This window comes from Neoarius graeffei, chromosome 8 (assembly GCF_027579695.1).
Source record: "Neoarius graeffei isolate fNeoGra1 chromosome 8, fNeoGra1.pri, whole genome shotgun sequence".
NCBI lineage: Eukaryota > Metazoa > Chordata > Actinopteri > Siluriformes > Ariidae > Neoarius > Neoarius graeffei.
In genome coordinates, this window is record NC_083576.1 from 29614456 (window position 1) to 29634886 (window position 20431).

A 20431-nucleotide genomic window follows, 5' to 3' on the forward strand; every position below is an offset into this window, starting at 1 on the left:
AGTTCGGGCAGCAGACAGAGTAAGCATACTGAGGGGAATAACAATACAAAGCTAGCGCAGATCCACATTTCTCGCTAGCTGTGTTGGGTGTGTTGTTAACCCGTGTGGATTTAAGTGAAATACTTGAGAAGTTCTGTGGTCAAGACAACGTTTTAAGGTAAGGATGCCTGATTATTAATGTTTGCCCGCCGTGGCTTGTTGTTGACGAAAGGCCCACATGATTTTGCCTTATGCAGCTACTGCTAGCGTCATGCTTTGAACTAGGTTAAGCTCATTTGCGCTAAAGGATGGGTTTATTGAAGGACTTTGATGTAGCTAGTTTCTTTTTAAAAAAATCGTATGCTCAAAACAGTATGCCCGTGTTGTTCATGTTTAACTTTTTTCTTGATGGAGTGCGTGAAATAGGGCTGTGCGATGTCCCCTTAATTGGCATCGACGATGTTTACAGTGCAAACATCGTGATGGACGATCATATCGTGGGGGGGATTTTAATACCACATTATTAAATATATTATTATTATTATTATTATTATTATTAAAAGTATTAGATACTCATCCGAGGCTTTGGCACGTTAAGAAAAAAAAGCGCTAGGTGATGTGGAATATTTGGCCTTGATAACGGATATGTGGTCCAGCTGCAACATGATGCCCTATATGTCAGCTACCGTACATTATGTGGACCGAGAGTGGGCAATGCAGTCCAAATGCCTGCAGACGAGTTTCATGCCAGAGACACATTCAGCAGACAATTTAGAAGACGCATTGCGCGAGACACTTGCCGAATGGAAAATAGAGGAGAAAAAGATCGCCTGTATAACAACGGGGCGAATATTGTCACAGCCATCAGGCAATTGAAATGGCCGTGGTTAAGTTGTTTTTGGGCACAATTTGAACCTGGCCATAACCAACTCGCTTGTGCAACAGAGGGCCAGTACAGACCGAGCGTTTGGAGTTTGCCGAGCAGTCAACACTGCGTTTGCGCACAGCTGGCTTCGGAGAAATGAGCTGCGCAAAGCGCAGGTGGAAATGAACCTCCCCGAGCACTCACTGGTCATGGTAAGATATTAATCTGCTCTAACAATGAAAGACTAGTATTCAAACTATGAGAAGAAACTACACTTAAGCTATTACTCATTGTTTATTTACACCATATCAATTGAAGATGCATTTCGGCCTTTAGTGCGCACTTGAACGCGTTAATTTTTCCAATTTATTAGTGTTTGAATTATTGCACCAGCTTTTAAAATCATGATTTAATATTGTTTTTTTTTTTTTTTTACTGTCTTTACATTTGTCAGAATCACCTTCATTCTTCCATTTGGTTTGACATTATGGCTTAGAGTGGACCATTTTGAGTCTGAAAGTGGGCCTATTTACCAGATTAAAGTTATTTGACTTCTGCCGAAGTCTGCGCTTCACTGCCGTTTGATAAGGTGAAATATTTCCCGACTGTTAATAGTGGCTATTTGTTTGAACAACATGACAAATTTTACATTAAAAGTATAGTGTAGGCTAAAAAATGAAGTCAAAATTTATTATTAGTAGCATACTGTATTTGTGTAACCACATGTTATGTTCACTAGCACGTCCCTGCACCATAGCCTACGTGGACAAGCGGTAATAGGATATTACTTTATAATGATTTATATAATTATGTATTTATAATATGTTATAAATTTATATATTAAACAAAACTAACTAACTAAACTAACAAAAAACTAACTTTTTAGGTTAAATAGGCCCAGATGATACCGTATATGCATGATTATGACAGGAGGGGGCGTGGTATCACGATGGTGGCTCTCCATCGTGATGGATGACCACCATTGTCGATGGACGATGGCATCGTCTATCGGCACAGCCCTAGCGTGAAATATTGTTGCAAGTGGTATTTTGATGCAGTCATGTCAAAAAGGCAGTTGAATGCATGGTCTCATTCAAGGAGAAGGAAGACTTGCATGATGCTTGAATATAGATCGGTAAAATAGACCCTAGTAGGACTTGGTTTTGTGTATTTCGGTCTGTAGAGTTATGAGTTTGGCCGCTGTCCATGGTGTTTACGTTTCATGTGGCCGCCGAGCCAAGTACCTTGACTTGCAGTGAATGTTTGTTTTCATGCCGCCGAGCTAGTTTTATGTATTTTATTTTTTTAAAAGGACTTGTCTGTAGGTGTGTGTGTTTTATGTTTACAACACATAGGTCTACATTATAGCGCACGCAGGCTTGTGTGGTTATCTCTGGCCATGCCCCTGCGTGAAAGTTATGCAGTATCACTGTCCTGTCCATGGTAATAATCAGAACCGGCTCTGTAATGATAATGCGCGCGTTCTTCTCTCCCTCTGTGGTCGGATGTGTTGAGCGATGTGAGCGTGGGCCTTGCGCAGCTACGCTGAGCCAAACGTAACCTATCGTAGGCTTCTAGGCTAATTACGCACTTACACTGTAAATGCTTGACACGTATTGCAAATAAAATAAGAGTGTTTTCCTGGCCAACGGTAAGGGTAGAGTTGACAGGTAGCCTATGAGGGGCCTAGCCCCTGGGCCACGGGTGTTGATAAAGCGCCCCTGCGGACATGGAGGAGACCGAGGAACCTGTGGTGGACGACCCTGCAGAAAACGCAATTTCTTCCAGTAATGAAGTGCACCCCTGGCCCTACATACGTGATCACTTCAGCTTCGTAGAGAAAAGGGGTGACAGTTTCATTATGCAATGCAGATTATGTGTGCCCAAGAAGACAACCATTGCAGCATACAAAAATTCAACGTCTAATCTGCGCAAGCATGTTGAGGTAAGTATTGTCATTGGCATCATAATCACGGGCGCAGATAGAGGGTGGGACGGGTGGGATTCGTCCCACCCAGATTTAAATTCACCTCGTTCGGTCCCCCCCCCACTTATAGGGAGAAAAAACCTCTATGCTGTCTTTCTTTGCATAAGGCAAACCTCACGGAAAAATCAAAAGACTAATTACCATTCGGTTTATTGAGGTGCACAGCAGTGTATACATAGTTGCAACAACTCACATAAAACAAAACAAAGACTGATATTCGGTTGGTTGAGCTGCGCAGACTGCACAGGTTGCGAGCTCGAGCTTGGCTGCTATGGTTACCCACAACAAGTTTGACAGGCATATCGGGGTTGGGGTTGGTTTGCTGGCAGCTTTGTCCCCCCCAGTTTTTTGTCCCCCCAGTTTTTTGTCCCCCCCAGTTCAAAAAACGTATCTGTGCCCCTGATCATAATGTTTCCTTTCCATAGTAAAACCGACAATAGGCTGGTTATATTCCAAAAATAGTGGATGGCATTGCTAATGTTGAAGTAGCAACCTGTTGGTAACTAGTCTGTTATTTGGTTGGCTAATCATGCAAGCAAGTTAGCTCGCCAACCTGACGTGATCAGTCCTCCTACCATTCTACATCCAACAGGCCAGAAAGGAATACTAAGCAAAACAAATAATGTTTGAATTGAATTGTTCAATAACACACAGTGCACACAGGCAAGCTACGAGATTTCGGTGCAACATTTCACTTTCATATTTTGTGTACAATGCTTTGTGTGTGGTCAGGGCGTTGTAAACGACATGACTGTGCGTATTGACCTTTTTTGTTTGTCTCAGTTTTAATGCAGCATTATCCTAAGCATTCAATTTGATACACTTCCTTTAAATAAAACATCTGGGTTGAGATGTACATATATCCTTGTTTCCTCTTCTTTTTCATTTTTGCACAACACAATGGAGGCAGAAAACACCCATTGTTAAAAGTAACGTTTTACTTTTACTCAAAGTACATTTTAAATGATCTACTTTTTACTTTTACTTGAGTAGATTTTTTGTCTGGTAACTTTACTTGTACTTAAGTAAAATTTCATCAGAGTAACAGTACTTGTACTTGAGTATAATATTTTAGTACTCTTTCCACCTCTGTAAGTGTGTATCTTTTATAAATGGGGTTAGCTTATCTAATGTAGCATGTTGTGGAGAATCATTGCATCATATCTATATTTCTGATAAAATTTTAGGTATGATACCATGTATAACTCTCCTACTTATTGCTCATTTCATGGGGGGGGGGATTGCTGGCATGTGCCGCGTGGGAGCGTCTGCCCAAATTTTTTAGGCCGAGATGAACTTATAGTTTTTGATTTTAAAAAAATTTCCAATATGTAATGCCAATTGTACATGCCTGTTCTTTAATTCAAAATCACCATCTTGATCTTCAAATTCATTACATTACACAACATCCTGTCCAGATAAAACCTAGTTAGTACACACAACAGTTGAAAGGGAAGTGATAAGTGATGTTGAATGTTGCCTGCTTAATATGCAAGATGACCTGCTACCATGATAACATCAGAAGAAAGCTTAAGAGAATTATATGCTCGAACTTTTTTCTGGTTTGCACTTCATTTTAAAGGATTAGAGTATTCAAAGACATGAATAGCAAAAATGCAGAAATATAATACTGTAGAGCTTGTTTATATTAAAAGGTGCATTGATTTTTTGAAATCATCAAATGTGAATTGATTAAAAACAAGTCTCTTGTACCATATTAATCATTTTCACTTGGTAGTCCACCAAGAAGGGGAATTTATTTCCAAATAAATTGCAACTTTTTGCTGATAAAATTAATGGTTTTGGGGTAAAAAAAAAAAATAGCCAAAAATCATTAGCTCCTGCCCCCTGGGCCCCCACCGGGGCTCTGCCCCTGGGCCCCGCTGGGTGCCTGCGGCCCCCAAACCCCCGGCTTTTTTCAGACTTTTAAAATATTTTTCATTCTCATCCCTGGTACTAAAATGCACTGGAATGCAGGGTTTTGCGTGTTATGTTATTAAAATATTTTCGGGGGACGTTGCCCCCCCCCACATATTTCAGGGTTTTTTTCTTTGCTCCACTTTCATCTCTAAATTCATTTCAGATGTGCTCAGACCCAGAGAAATCAGCAGTGTTTCTGGATGTTGTTGATCTATGGCCTTCACTTTGCATGGTAGATGCAGTGATGCACTGTGTTTACAAACAACGGTTTTCCGAAGTGTTCCTGGGCCAAAGTAGTAGTCTTCTTTATACAATCATGTTGGTTTTTAATACAGTGCTGCCTGAAGATCACAGGCATTCAGTATTGTTTTTTGGCTCCTTGCGTGCAGGAATTTCTTTGGATTATCTGAATCTTTTGATATTAAGGATTGTTGATGGTGAAATCCCTAAATTCCTTGCAATTGTATGTTGAGAAATGTTTTTACTCTGTTGGATTATTTGCCCATGCAGTTTTTCACAAAGTGGTGAATCTCACCCCATCCCTGCTTGTAAATGACTGAGCTTTTCCAATTACCAGTTAATGTGTTAACCTGTAGAATGTGTTTAAACAGGTGTTTATTTGAACATTCCACAACTTTCCCAGTCTTTTGTTGGTTATGTCCCTTATTTGGAATATGTTGTAGGCATCAAATTCAGAATGAGTGTGTAGCGCTCTTGAAGTGTGGGTGGAGCACAGAGGACGGCAGGACAACGCTTCAGATGGAAAAAGGCTTTTTATTCCCAGACTTTTCAGTTTACTCGCCAGTTCTTAATCTGGTAGCGTCACACACATACACACACACTGTGTTCTTGTCCCGGGATGAGCTCTCCTCTGCTCTCCCTCTGCCTCCTTAAATAGGGCGCGGTTACTGGGAAAACACACAAAACACAGGTTAATTACCGTCAGGTGTAGTGATTCTGCCACTCACCTTCCCTGGCTCCGCCCTCCTGTCACAGACCGGCGCTTGACCATGCCCCCACTGCCACATACCCCCACCGCCCGACTCAGGCCGGGCGCCCGTCCGGCCCGTAGCCGACTCCCCCCCCCCCCCCCCCCCCCCTTGACGGGAGAGGAAGTCTGCCACGACCATCTGCGCCCCTGGCCTGTGGACCACCTTGAAATTGAAGGGTTGGAGTGCCAGATACCAACGGGTGATCCGCGCATTGGCATCTTTCATGCGGTGGAGCCACTGGAGGGGTGTGTGGTCCGAACAGAGGGTGAAAGGGCGCCCCAGCAGGTAGTAACGGAGGGCGAGGACCGCCCACTTGATCGCCAGGCATTCCTTTTCAATAGTGCTGTAGCGCCCCTCACGCACCGATAGCTTTCTACTAATGTACAGGACGGGGCGATCCTCCCCCTCCACCTGCTGGGACAAAACGGCCCCCAGCCCTCTGTCCGACGCATCCGTCTGCAACATAAAAGGGAGAGAGAAGTCAGGGGAGTGTAAAAGTGGCCCCCCACACAGTGCAGCCTTTACCTCAGAGAAAGCCCGCTGGCACTGCTCCGTCCACTGGACCAGATCTGGCGCCCCCTTTTTAGTGAGGTCAGTCAGCGGGCTGGTGACGTCCGAATAATTAGGTATAAACCTACGATAGTAGCCAGCCAGCCCCAGGAACTGTCTCACCCCCTTTTTGGTCTTGGGCCTCGGGCAGGCCGCAATCGCTGCTGTCTTATTAATTTGGGGACGCACCTGCCCGTTGCCCAAGTGGAAGCCCAGATACCGTACTTCCACCCGCCCAATCGCACACTTCTTCGGGTTGGCAGTGAGACCCGCCCACCTCAGCGACCTAAGGACGGCCCTCAGGTGTTGTAGGTGCCGCTGCCAGTCATTACTATAAATGATAATATCGTCCAGATATGCGGCCGCATAGGTGGCGTGGGGCTGGAGGACCCTGTCCATCAGCTGCTGAAACATAGCGGGCGCCCCAAACAGCCCAAACGGAAGTGTGACGAATTGGTGTAAGCCAAACGGTGTGGAAAAGGCCGTTTTCTCCTGGGATAATGGAGTCAAGGGGATCTGCCAATATCCCGTCGTCAAATCCAGTGTCGAGTAAAAGCGAGCCGTGCCTAGTCGATCGAGCAGCTCATTAATACGAGGCATTGGGTATGCGTCGAATTTAGACACCGCGTTGACTTTTCTATAGTCCACACAGAACCGGACCGACCCGTCAGCCTTGGGTACCAAGACCACCGGCTGCTCCAGTCACTGTGGGACTCCTTGACGATGCCCATTTCGAGCATGGCCTGAAGTTCCTCCCGAACCACCTTTTTTTTGTGTTCAGGTAGCCTGTAAGGGCGGCTACGCACTACCACCCCCGGGGGCGTCTCTATGTGGTGTTCTATGAGGTTAGTGCGACCGGGCAGGGGCGAGAACACATCCGAAAACTCGGCCTGCAACTGGGCGACCTCCGTGAGTTGGGTCGGGGAGAGGTGGTCTCCACAGGGGACCGGAGAGGTACGTGATGCCAATGTCCCTTTTTGAACCTCCGGCCCCAGCTCCGCCTTCTCCGGAACTACCGACACCAACGCCACGGGGACCTCCTCGTTCCAGAGTTTAAGCAGATTGAGGTGGTAGATCTGTAGCGCCCCCTCCCTGTCCGTTCGCCTTACCTCATAGTCGATGTCCCCGACTCGCCGTGTGACCTCAAAGGGTCCTTGCCACTTGGCGATTAATTTGGAGCTCGACGTGGGCAACAGTACGAGTACCTTATCTCCCGGAGTGAACTCTCTAAGGTGCGTGCCCTTGTTGTACAGGCGGGCTTGCCGTTCCTGGGCCTGCCGCAAATTCTCCTGAGTTAGGTGGGTGAGCGTGTGAAGTTTTGCGCGCAGGTCCATAACGTACTGAATTTCGTTTTTACTCTGTGAAGGTCCCTCCTCCCAATTTTCCCGCAGCACATCTAAGATGCCGCGCAGCTTACACCCGTATAATAATTCAAACGGGGAGAACCCCGTGGAGGCTTGGGGGACCTCTCGCACTGCAAATAACAAGGGTTCGAGCCATTTATCCCAGTTACGTGCGTCCTCACTTACGAATTTTTTAATTATATTCTTGAGGGTGCGATTGAACCGTTCAACTAAACTGTCCATTTGCGGGTGATAAACGCTGGTGCGGATCGGCTTAATACCTAATAGCCCATACAGTTCGCTCAGTGTTCGTGACATAAACGAGGTGCCTTGGTCAGTCAGAATCTCATTCGGGATTCCAACCCGGGAGATGACGTGGAAGAGGGCCTCTGCAATACTGCGTGCTGAGATATTGCGAAGAGGCACCGCTTCCGGGTATCGCGTTGCATAGTCCACCAGAACCAATATAAAGCGGTACCCTCGTGTTGACCGATCTAATGGCCCGACGAGATCCATCCCAATTCTTTCGAACGGGGTCTCGATTAATGGTAGGGGGCACAAAGGCGCTTTTGGAATGGCCGCTGGATTTACTAACTGGCATTCGCGGCACGCCGTACACCACTTACGGACGTCGCCGCGAATCCCCGACCAATAGAATCGGGCCATTATTCGGGCTAGTGTCTTATCCTGCCCTAGGTGTCCAGCCATGGGATTAAAGTGAGCCACCTGAAATACCAATTCCCGGCGGCTCTTTGGAATTAATAGCTGTATGACTCGCTCTTTCGTCTGAGTGTCCTGCGTCACTCGGTATAATCTATCCTTCATAATAGAAAAATAGGGGAAGGACGGGGTGGCGTTCGGCTGGAGCGTTTGACCATCGATTACTCTCACTTGGTCAAACGCATGTCGCAGAGTCTCGTCTCGCGATTGTTCTAATGGGAAATCCGCGAGGGATTCCCCAACAGAAAGAGGAGGAGCCAGCGGCTCCTCACTCTGTCGCGGAGATGACGTAGACGGCTCTGCGACAGCAGCTCCAGCCAAAGCGACACCGGGACCTCCCCCTGTCAAATGGCAGGACCCACTCTTTATTAGGCGCGTCATTAAACCCTGAAATCCCGGCCAATCAGTCCCCAAAATTAAAGAGTGGGTAAGCCGAGGATTAACCCGCGCTTTCACTATGGATTTTTCCCCTCTGAAATATATGTGGACCGACACCAAAGGGTAGCTGTGAACATCCCCGTGCACACACAACACCTTCACCCCCTGTGCTCCCCCCAATGCCTCGTCTTGCACCAGGCTTTGGCGGATCGAGGTCTGATTGCAACCAGAATCCACCAACGCCTGATATGTAGCCCCTTGTACACTCACCGGTATGCGATACGCTCCGGCCCGATCGAGGGCAGCTTCTGGCGCGTCGGGGATACCACCGCGCCCACCTCCATTGCTGCGCACTGTTGTTGCAGGTGGCCCGGCTCCCCGCAGCACCAGCAAACCGGCCCGGGCCTTCCCTCTGCACCTGTGCTCTGGGGCTCACTCACCTGAGGGGGGGGGGAAGAGACAGACACAGAAGGGAGAAACGGGAGGGCACCACGGGTGCGGCGGGCCGGCTGGGGTGGAGCCGGCCCCCGCCTCCGTGGTGGGGGAATGGGGCGAGGACGGGACACAGAAGGGAGGGGAGAAAGAGAGAGAGAAGAGGAGAGAAGACGTCGTCGGCCGTCCTGCCGCCGGAACAGCCGCCAAATGATCCTCCGCCAGTCCTACTGCCTGATCCAGCGACGCCGGGCGGTGGCACTGGACCCACTCTGCGGTTCCGACTGGTAAGCGTGCGATGAATTGCTCCAGCGCCACCTGATCGATGATTCCCTCGGCGTCGCGATTGTCGGCCCTCAGCCACCGCCAGCAGGCGTCCCGGAGCTGCTGGCCGAATGCGAACGGCCGGCCGACTTCCTCCAACCGCAGCGCGCGGAAGCGCTGGCGCTGTTGTTCTGGCGTGCGCCCCACGCGCTGGAGGACGGCCCGGCGAAGGTCCGCGTAGGCCAGCTGGCGGTCGGCGGGGAGCTGTAGTGCGGCCAGCTGCGCCTCTCCCGTCAGGAGGGGGAGGAGGCACGCCGCGTGCTGCTCCATCAGCCACCCGAGGCTTCGGCGACCTGCTTGAACAAGGTGAGAAACGCCTCGGGGTCGTCCTGCGGGCCCATCTTGGTCATGGTGAGGGGAGACGGGCCTGCGGCCGGGGCGCTGGTGGACCCCGCCGACGCGAGGAGATGCCGGAACGCCTCGCGATCTTCCTGCTGGGCCAGCACCAGGGCTTCAAAGCGCCGCTCTTGCTCCTTTCGAAGCGTGACGAGCGCCTGGTGCTGGCTTTGCTGAGCCGTGGCGAGGGCGTGGACCAGGTCCGCGAACGGGGAGGATTCCATGGGGCTGCAAGGTTGTTGCTCCACCTTTCCTGGGTTTCGGCACCACTGTAGCGCTCTTGAAGTGTGGGTGGAGCACAGAGGACGGCAGGACAACGCTTCAGATGGAAAAAGGCTTTTTATTCCCAGACTTTTCAGTTTACTCGCCAGTTCTTAATCTGGTAGCGTCACACACATACACACACACTGTGTTCTTGTCCCGGGATGAGCTCTCCTCTGCTCTCCCTCTGCCTCCTTAAATAGGGCGCGGTTACTGGGAAAACACACAAAACACAGGTTAATTACCGTCAGGTGTAGTGATTCTGCCACTCACCTTCCCTGGCTCCGCCCTCCTGTCACAAACCGACGCTTGACCACGCCCCCCGCTGCCACAGAGTGTATATTTGATAAAACCAAAGTTTATCAGTCTGAACATTAAATATTTTGTCTTTGTATTATATTCTATTGAATATAGGTTGAAAAAGACTTGCAAATCATTGCATTCTCTTTTTTTTTGCATTTCAACCCATTGTTTTTTGGAATTGGAGTAGTAATGATGATAATAATAATCCAGTCATGTGCTTTGTCTGATTCTCTCAGTGATGCGTTGCCGTGTGCTTCCTCACATCCAGTATGGTACATACACCTGTAGCAGGAGCTTTTTGGTTTACTCCAGGTGTGACTACTCCTGCTTTCAAGGCTACCACATTGAAGGGGACCATTATCGTGTTTGTCAGGAAGGGGGTATCTGGAGCGGTGCAGAGCCTACTTGTGCAGGTATATATGGCCTAGTTTGACAGTTTTTACTTGTATAATGCCTTTTTTTTTAAATAAACTAAAGATATTTATGCTGCTAACTAAGCTGCTTGAGTTATATCAGACTGAGAATCCTTTTCAGTAGTATGGCATGGCATATGGATATAAATGATTTGTTTAAGCACTCAGTGTTGCACATTGATCTCCAGAACAATTGCAGTGTTTTCCCCAGGATCAAACTAAAGCCCTAACTTTTGGGTGGTGTGCCAAAGGCACGCAGGAGGAGAGTATGAGAGGGTCCCTCCCATTGGGGGGGCTCCGTGGGCCAACCCTGGAAATTTTTGAAAAAAAAAAAAAGGAGCCCATTTGGTGGCATCTGGTGACTTTTAGGAGCATTTTATGGTGGTACTGACACTGTCACTTTTTACTATTAACATGGTTGAACATAGCTGTCAACCCCAAAATGAAAAAAGCGAGAAAGCCAGGGGCTGCAGGCCCTGGTCAGGTCAGGTGAAGGGGGTGGCAATTTTGCCAACTTTAAGAGGGAATTGGTGACCTTAGGATGAATATTTAGTTTTCAGCTTCTTGTTACTATTAATGAAAAAAAAATGGATTCATGAGGACACCACATGTATTAACAAAACAATGCCAGATAAACAATAACACATTTCAACATGATTATGAAATGAAAGATGTGCAATGATCACATTTCAAAAAGCTTTCACCACAAAACTACATATGCATGTCACTTCAAAGGAAAACAGGAAACACAATGTGCTGACAAGTCATTTCTAAATCAAGGTTCTCAGTAAAAGTGCATGTTTGCAATTTATTGCAGCATATTTTGAGGTTTATTTTGACCTTTATTTGTAATGATATTTATTTATGCTTTCATTTAATAATTATCTAAATATAACACAAGCTGAGTAAATTTAATATTCTGTCATATTTTATAAATTATATTTAATACATATTTCTTCATTAGAGTTTATAATGTTAAATAAATTATTCGAAAGATAATATTAAAGGAATATAAAATTAGTGAATTACTCAAAGTAATACCATCACCAAAAATCCCAAAACCATTATGACAATAATATATTAACAACGTCCAATTATATATAGTTATAGATTTATACATTTCTATGCTTATTTTTTTTATTTCCCGTCACCAACATGGACTAGCTAGGCTACTACTGTAACAATAATAAACATACCAAACACAGCATGCAAAGTTCCTGTTAAAAAAATATATTTGGCTATACATTTATAACATATCTGTGGGACAGTTCAAAATAAGCTATTATTTTACTTTAACTTAGCAAATAGATCTAGTTGAGGTTAGATTAACTGAAACAAATCACGGTTAACTTTTTTTCAAACACGATAAAATATAAAAATCTACATTCTCACTGACAGAAGTCTGTGCTGCAAACGTGGTCAAGACTGATCCTGATGACAATCTCACTTTTTCAAGATCTTTGTAAGACTTTCTTTGCATGTGAAGTTCAACATCTCAAAGGTCTTGGTGTTTATGGTTATTTAGCACCAATCCAAAGTCTCTTAGCACAACTCTTAGTTCTTTAGCACAAGATCCAACAACACTTAATCTTTATTATGAACACTTACTGATCATGTTTAAAGATGTTTGATGTATTTTTTTAATGAAAGTTGCTGAGATTCCAATAGAAAACGAGCGATTGTATTTCCCTACTCCTTCATCTTGAAACCGCCATGTTTGATGTGGCCCGTATGTTAGTCACCAATCCTCCCTCTAAATTATTTAAATGATTTAACACAGCACGTACCCTGATACAGTACACAGGCTACAGCCAACTTCCAGGTTTGTTTTGTCTTTATTAAAGTGCTAAGCTTAAATTATCACAATTATTATTTACAATTTGAAAAAGAATGAAAAGTCAAGCAAAATTTACAAGATAAGAGTTTAAAGAAAGCTTTTTGTTCTTTATTTTAATTTTTTTTTACCAAAGAATAAAGGTCAAAGAAAGGAAAACTATGTACAGCTATTTCAATTATTTTATTAAGCTATTTACATTTTAGATAATTGCTGTGACTTCTAAATGCAAGAAAGTGAAATAATTAAACTTTATCCATTTCTGTTCACAGAGTGCTCCATTAAAGAAAACAATAGGATTAGAAAAGTGAAAATTTTTGCTATCTATCGCATTGTTATTTCAGCGACAGGTTTAAAGAACGACATAAAAACACAACAGACTTTATTATTATTCAATAAAGTGCAAGCTGTTCTTGATCTGATCGACTTGTGCAAATTGTAATCTGTGCACTGCGTTTTTTTCACACAATCTACAAATGAGTTTGTGGTTTAGTGATTTTGATAATTTGGTGTAAAATAACATTTTAACAGTTGATAGCATTGAACACCAACAAAAAAAAGTATTGAAATCAAATATAAACATGCTGCAACAAAGTGAATTTCCCTGTAAACTAGCCACAGCTTCGAGACTTGTCTTGATGATCGAACAACCCTTACCTGTACATCTTAGCGTAATCTCTTCTTCATCATCTTCTTGCTTCACGATTGCTGTATTATAAACAAATGATATATTAATTTTGGTTGTCTTGTCATTCCTGAATGCTTATATTGCACTTTTATTTAATTGCCATTAGTTCTAGGATACTTTAGTGGAAGTTTCTTTCATTTGTTTACATGTCGCAACTGTTGGTTACTAAGGAGACATGATTCTCATTTTTCTTATTGAAATTGGTCTTTTTTCAGTTAAAGACTTTGTAGCTTTATTAGTCAAATACATATCAAAACAATAATATGTGATATCAAATGGACTTTTAATAATTTGAGTAAGTTTTTAGGAATAGATTCTGCTCTTAGCAAAACACACGTCGTCAACTAGGGCAAGAGACATAATCCCCCGGTTAATTAATTTGGCAAACGCGTAACTATTGACAGTCAGTTGAATTTGTGCTATGATCAGAAGTGACTGAAGTTATCTATGAAGGTGCCCACAATTCAAAGGTCTGTTATGGCTTAACTACAAATATCCAAAGACACCAAAAAATCGGATTTTCAGTCCACGTTTCAGGGATCAATAACTGATCCTTAACATGCACAACAGCAGAAATTCCAGCTTCCAGTCCCTAAGCAATCATAATAAACCCCTTCCTATATCAAGAGGAGTATTTTTTTTTCGATTATTATGACCATAATCCAGAGTTGTGCTAAGAGACTTTAGAACTTGTGCTAAATAACCAGATACCGTGTTTACGACTGATACTCTTGTTGGAAATAGTGCTTGCTTGCTGAATCAGCGATAAGGCATGGATAGATTTTGGTCCAGTTGGAATTAAACTTTCTATCATACTTAGCTGCACCTTGATACTTGGAAATTTTCTGTTGTTTACATACTTGCCAACTTTACAAAATTCTCATGAGGGAGAAAATGACATTTTCAATTGGATGAGGGTATGATGCGCGGTTGAAACGATAAAAACAGTGAACCCCAATTAAATGAAATTTATACAATTGAGTTTTTGAATTGTTGATATTGTTCTATCAATTACTATAGGTTATGGGATTCATGTATCAGGCATGAGATAGCTCAGAGTGAAAAATCTGAAATAATACTCGTCTTGAATTTTAATATAACAACAATGAAAGGGAAGACTTAAATCAGATTTTTAGCTGAAAAATCTCATGCCTGAATATTGTATACATACAGAAACCCACAGAAAATAACAAGTGATGCTTTCGAAGAAATGTTTATAATTTCTTAAAAGTCACAGTGAATGAAAGTATTATTGGATTGCATCAAATGTGTTTTCCTTCTGTAAGCTCATGTAAAAAATACAGAGAACTATCATATATAAATTAAACTTTAATAAGATTTAACCAAAATAGTAACAACTCAATTAAATAAAAATACTGCACTGTCTTAGTACTACTAAAATGCATCTCTCTCACTAAACACTTTCCAAAAGAATTTTTAAAAAGCACTAGAAATACTATCAAAATCCTATCAGAATGCATCAAAGGAATTTGCTCATTTGCAAACATTGAAAGTTTTCAAACAAAATTTAAAAATGGCACTATAAATGTTATCAAAATGCAGGGCTACCATGCTATCAAAACATACTCCACAAAGAAATTCACTCGAATGCAAAATTTTAGTACTACCAAAATACACTCACTAGTAATATTTTACTTAAAACCTCAAAACTATCAAAATCAATCACTTTCCAGATAATTCACTTGTAAACTTTCACTTAAAACTTTCAAACATAAATTCAAAATAGCACTAAGACACTACCACACTATTCAAATACACTCATCAAACAAATTCTCTATCATGCAAAATTTCACTAAACACTTTAGAAGTTGTACAATTTGTTTCTGAAATGGTATGGAAGATGGTTTAATTTCACACCCAAATGTCCATTATATTCTGATTTAAGGTATCTTTACCTTAAAATGTGTACAGTGGGGCAAAAAAGTATTTAGTCAGTCACCAATTGTGCAAGTTCTCCCACTTAAAAAGATGAGAGAGGCCTGTAATTTTCATCATAGGTGTACCTCAACTATGAGAGACAAAATGAGGAAAAAAATCCAGAAAATCACATTGTCTGATTTTTAAAGAATTTATTTGCAAATTATAGTGGAAAATAAGTATTTGGTCAATAACAAAAGTTCATCTCAATACTTTGTTATATACCCTTTGTTGGCAATGACAGAGGTCAAACGTTTTCTGCAAGTCTTCACAAGGTTTTCACACACTGTTGCTGGTATTTTGGCCCATTCCTCCATACAGATCTCCTCTAGAGCAGTGATGTTTTGGGGCTGTCGCTGGGCAACACGGACTTTCAACTCCCTCCAAAGATTTTCTATGGGGTTGAGATCTGGAGACTGGCTAGGCCACTCCAGGACCTTGAAATGCTTCTTACGAAGCCACTCCTTTGTTGCCCGGGCGGTGTGTTTGGGATCATTGTCATGCTGAAAGACCCAGCCACGTTTCATCTTCAATGCCCTTGCTGATGGAAGGAGGGTTTCACTCAAAATCTCATGGCCCCATTCATTCTTTCCTTTACACGGATCAGTCGTCCTGGTCCCTTTGCAGAAAAACAGCCCCAAAGCATGATGAAGCACCCCCATGCTTCACAGTAGGTATGGTGTTCTTTGGATGCAACTCAGCATTCTTTCTCCTCCAAACACGACAAGTTGAGTTTTTACCAAAAAGTTCTATTTTGGTTTCATCTGACCATATGACATTCTCCCAATCCTCTTCTGAATCATCCAAATGCTCTCTAGCAAACTTCAGATGGGCCTAGACATGTACCGGCTTAAGCAGGGGGACACGTCTGGCACTGCAGGATTTGAGTCCCTGGCGGCGTAGTGTGTTATTGATAGTAGCCTTTGTTACTTTGGTCCCAGCTCTCTGCAGGTCATTCACTAGGTCCCCCCGTGTGATTCTGGGATTTTTGCTCACCGTTCTTGTGATCATTTTGACCCCACAGGGTAAAATCTTGCGTGGAGCCCCAGATCGAGGGAGATTATCAGTGGTCTTGTATGTCTTCCATTTTCTAATCATTGCTCCCACAGTTGATTTCTTCACACCAAGCCTATTGCAGATTCAGTCTTCCCAGCCTGGTGCAGGTCTACAATTTTGTTTCTGGTGTCCTTTGACAGCTCTTTGGTCTTGGCCATAGTGGAGTTTGGAGTGTGACTGAGGTTGTGGACAGGTGTCTTTTATACTGATGAGTTCAAACAGGTGCCATTAATACAGGTAACGAGTGGAGGACAGAGGAGCCTCTTAAAGAAGTTGTTACAGGTCTGTGAGAGCCAGAAATCTTGCTTGTTTGTAGGTGACCAAATACTTATTTTACTGAGGAATTTACCAATTAATTCATTAAAAATCCTACAATGTGATTTCCTGGATTCTTTCCCCCCATTCTGTCTCTCATAGTTGAAGTGTACCTATGATGGGTGGTAAAAGAGAGCAACTGGACTTGCTTGAAGATTCTTGAAGATGTTTCACCTCTCATCCGAAAGGCTTCTTCAGTTCTGTCTGACTGGTAGTAGGGAGTATCAGGTATTTATCCTCTCATGGATGAAAAGCTCATCTAAGGTGTCGTTGAGTCATGCTGTTGGTGTGGGTCACTGACTACGTTTACATGCACGTCCAAATCGAGCTGCTGTTGGTAATCGAGCAAAGGGTCCCAGCAGGGGTGCCAGAGAAATCCAATCCTACATGCACAAGTGAAATTGGGCTATTGTGCAAGGTGCATTGTGCACCCGAGCCACACGTGGTGCTACACACCCCATCGTGTTGGTACACTTCCGGTTATCGTCATGAAGAAGAGCTATAGTGTTGCCAGATACTGCTGACGTTTTCCAGCCCAAAACATGTTCAAATCCGCTAAAATGCACTTAAAACCCCCAATCTGGCAACACTAGCAGTTCCGTGTTCAAGCTGTTAGGCTTGCTCTAACAGACTATGGCTACAAACTGTCCGGCGCAGACCACTGTTTTGTAAGACAACTTATTTTGCACAACAATATTTTTCTAAAGTCCATTTTTTGCTTACAAAAAAAAAAAATATTTTTTTTGCTTACAATTTAACTTATGTCTTAATAAACACACAAAAAGTTCAATTGTTTTGTTTTTATTGACATTCTTCAGATGTTGGACACATTAATTTTATATATATATATATATATATATATATATATATACATACACACACACAAATACAATGACTTGTTTATGTACACAATTCACAGCTATGCAACAGCTGTACAGATGTATTTGGTGATACAGTAAGTGAGCTAAATTTTAACAGTGCAAACAATGCCACAAAAAGAAAAGATTCATGCTGTTGTCATGATTCGTTGTCATGCCGACCGAGGCTGTTGTGTTTCCCGCTTGTGGTCTCGTCACTCGTCACTTCCGGAAGTAGCTCGACAACTAGCTCGATAGGGTATACATGCACAAAGTAGCTCGGCAGAAATCGCATAAACTAGGTCGTGTAGCTCGATTCCGAGAAATCAAGTTCGGTTCAATTTCAGCCGAATTAAGGTGTATACATGGCATTTTGAACTTCGATTTCAGTCGAGCAACGGCAGAAATTCGATTCTCTCTATGTGCATGTAAACGTAGTGACTGGGGGCTGAATGTGAATGGCTTCGAGAGTCGTTAGGGTGATCAATGGATTGCCCGTTAAGGTGAGCTTTTCATCCATGAGAGGATAAATACCTGATACTCCCTACCAGTCAGACAGAACTGAAGAAGCCTTTCGGATGAGAGGTGAAACGTCTTCAAGAATCTTCAAGCAAGTCCAGTTGCTCTCTTTTACCACCCACAGTTACTATGACCTGGATGACTGAGAATCTTCACAGACATGTACCTATGATGAAAATTACAGGCCTCTCTCATCTTTTTAAGTGGGAGAACTTGCACAACTGGTGGCTGACTAAATACTTTTTTGCCCCACTGTAACTGGCTGGTCAAACATTTGCTTATCCATGGAAATTCATTCTACCATGCAACCTGGTATTTGCATTCATATTTTTGCTGTTTGGTATTGGGTTTAGTGGCCATGATGAATGAATGCTTGTAAAAAATGTTGGACAGCCTGGGTGAATCCTACGTTATGGAAGTGACTGTCATTCTGTTCATTGATTGGTTAAAAATCAGTTGACGTCAGCAGTGTTTCTCATATGATTCTGACTGGACATAATCGGGAGTATTTTTAACTTGGCGGTAGGGATTTCCCAAAACCGGGAGATTATCCAGTTTTTAACATATACGATCGAGAGGCGGAAGACGGAGGCTAAAATCGGGAGCCTCCTGCCGAAATTGGGAGGGTTGGCAAGTACGTGTTTAAAACTTGGAGTGCCCTCTGATCCAGAATCGCTGTCACTCATTTTCACCAGGCGTGTCTTTCCCGTCGGTAAAGTGGAAATGATGAATACAAAGTAAGACGCGATTTCATTGGTTGACTGCAGGAAGTCGACCAATCATGACCGTCCTTTCACTGCGTGATTCAACGCAAAAAGTTGTGAGAGTTGACAGGGCAGTTTTCAGCGAGTGTCAGAGCAAAAAAGAGCGTGTCGGCCCTGATACGCAAAAGACCTCTGGGGAGAACACTGCAACTGCCATATTTTACCTGTCCAGGGTATCAACTAAGGCAATCCCATAAACTCTATGGGAATTACAGGCCATGTTTGTATATTAGATAAAATTTTTTTTTCAGTTTTCTCAGATGGAAAAGCAGAGTGCTGTGTTGGTAATGTTGCAATAAACTTCAATTATTTCAGATCATGACCCCCCCAAACTGAAATGTCCTTTATCCAGAATGAAGGTAGCAGAACCAGGAAAACTTACTGCCACAGTGTCCTGGGAACGTCCCACAGCCACCGATACAGCTGACAAATCAATGAAGTATATATATGACATATTTTTTTAGCCAAATGGAAAATTGGGGGCCGATAAACTGAAGACTTTTCATTCTTTCCTCAGGATTTTACGAAATGGACCAGAATCAGGCTCCGAATTTAGTGAGGGGCAGTATGTAATTCGCTACAAAGTCTACGACCAGGCCCGGAACATGGCCACCTGCAAATTTACAGTGCATGTTGAAGGTATAATTGCAGAACTGACAACCAGACACAGACTTTAAAAGCCCTATGCTCCTAAATGGCCTTTGTGCTTTATATAACATTAGATTTCTGCCCTGGTTCCTTGCTCCCTAGTCAGGAGATGTCCTGTGCTGAAGAACCCACTACATGGATACCTGATCTGCTCATCTGAAGGCAATAATTATGGAGCGGTGTGCGAGTATCACTGTGATGCTGGTTATGAGAGGCAGGGCCCCTCCACCCGTGTGTGCCTGTTCAACCGCAGCTGGTCAGATCAAGCCCCAGAGTGCATTTGTAAGTAATTAACAAGCAATTAAATAACCAAGGAAAACAGGGCACTATAAATTCTATTTAGGATAGAATTTATTTGATGGTCATATGAAAATAAAACAGCATATTTTCAAAATGCATAAAATACTTTGCAGTGGACTAACTTTATAACAGGTAATTGTTAGATTGTACAGCAGGCAGTTGGTATTCGCTGCTAGGAAGGTGTTAGTTATACAAAATCTCTCTATTAAACCATTCTGAATTCGGAGTCCTGCGACCTCAACGCCCACTGGGGGGCGTCCTGGAAATCACTGGTGGAAGGGTCCCATCCTTGGAGGTGCAGCCCCCCTGTCGGCCCTGGTCGTCCTCCTCCCTTGCTTGCCACCTGGATCCCCGGCAAGGAGCGAAGCTGTGTGGACGAGGGCTGCACACCCTCCTCGCCACAGTCAACAACAAATCCTTTGTGCAAGCTATGCCCTCCTCCCTTATTATTGATTTATCTATTTTTAAAAATACTAATTTATTTTAAATGTTTTACACTGTATGTAATTTTCAAACATTTTAGCCAATCTCCAAGGGGAAACTCGTACTCATCTGCTACATTGTTGATTTGTATTTTAACATGGAGACATCATTAAAATACCACTTATGCAATAACCAATAACAGGATATATTCTGTGAAAGTTTCCTTATCTGATTAATTTAGGATAAGAGCAAATCACAAAGTAAAGTCACACCTATTGAAAAGTTGT

At 43.3% G+C, this 20431-nt stretch overlaps 1 protein-coding gene across 3 annotated transcripts in view; it reads left to right on the forward strand.

Annotated features, from left to right (window-relative positions):
- Window positions 1–20431, forward strand: part of srpx2 (sushi-repeat containing protein X-linked 2) — a 103241-nt gene that overhangs the window by 81668 nt on the left and 1142 nt on the right. For 2 of the 3 annotated variants that reach the window (XM_060927546.1, XM_060927548.1), the window contains 4 exons: window positions 10626–10802; window positions 19089–19212; window positions 19291–19412; window positions 19524–19703. In XM_060927546.1, coding sequence (XP_060783529.1) covers window positions 10626–10802; window positions 19089–19212; window positions 19291–19412; window positions 19524–19703 — 603 coding nt within the window. The remainder of the gene's footprint in view (window positions 1–10625; window positions 10803–19088; window positions 19213–19290; window positions 19413–19523; window positions 19704–20431) is intronic. The other variant, XM_060927547.1, reaches the window with a different exon arrangement.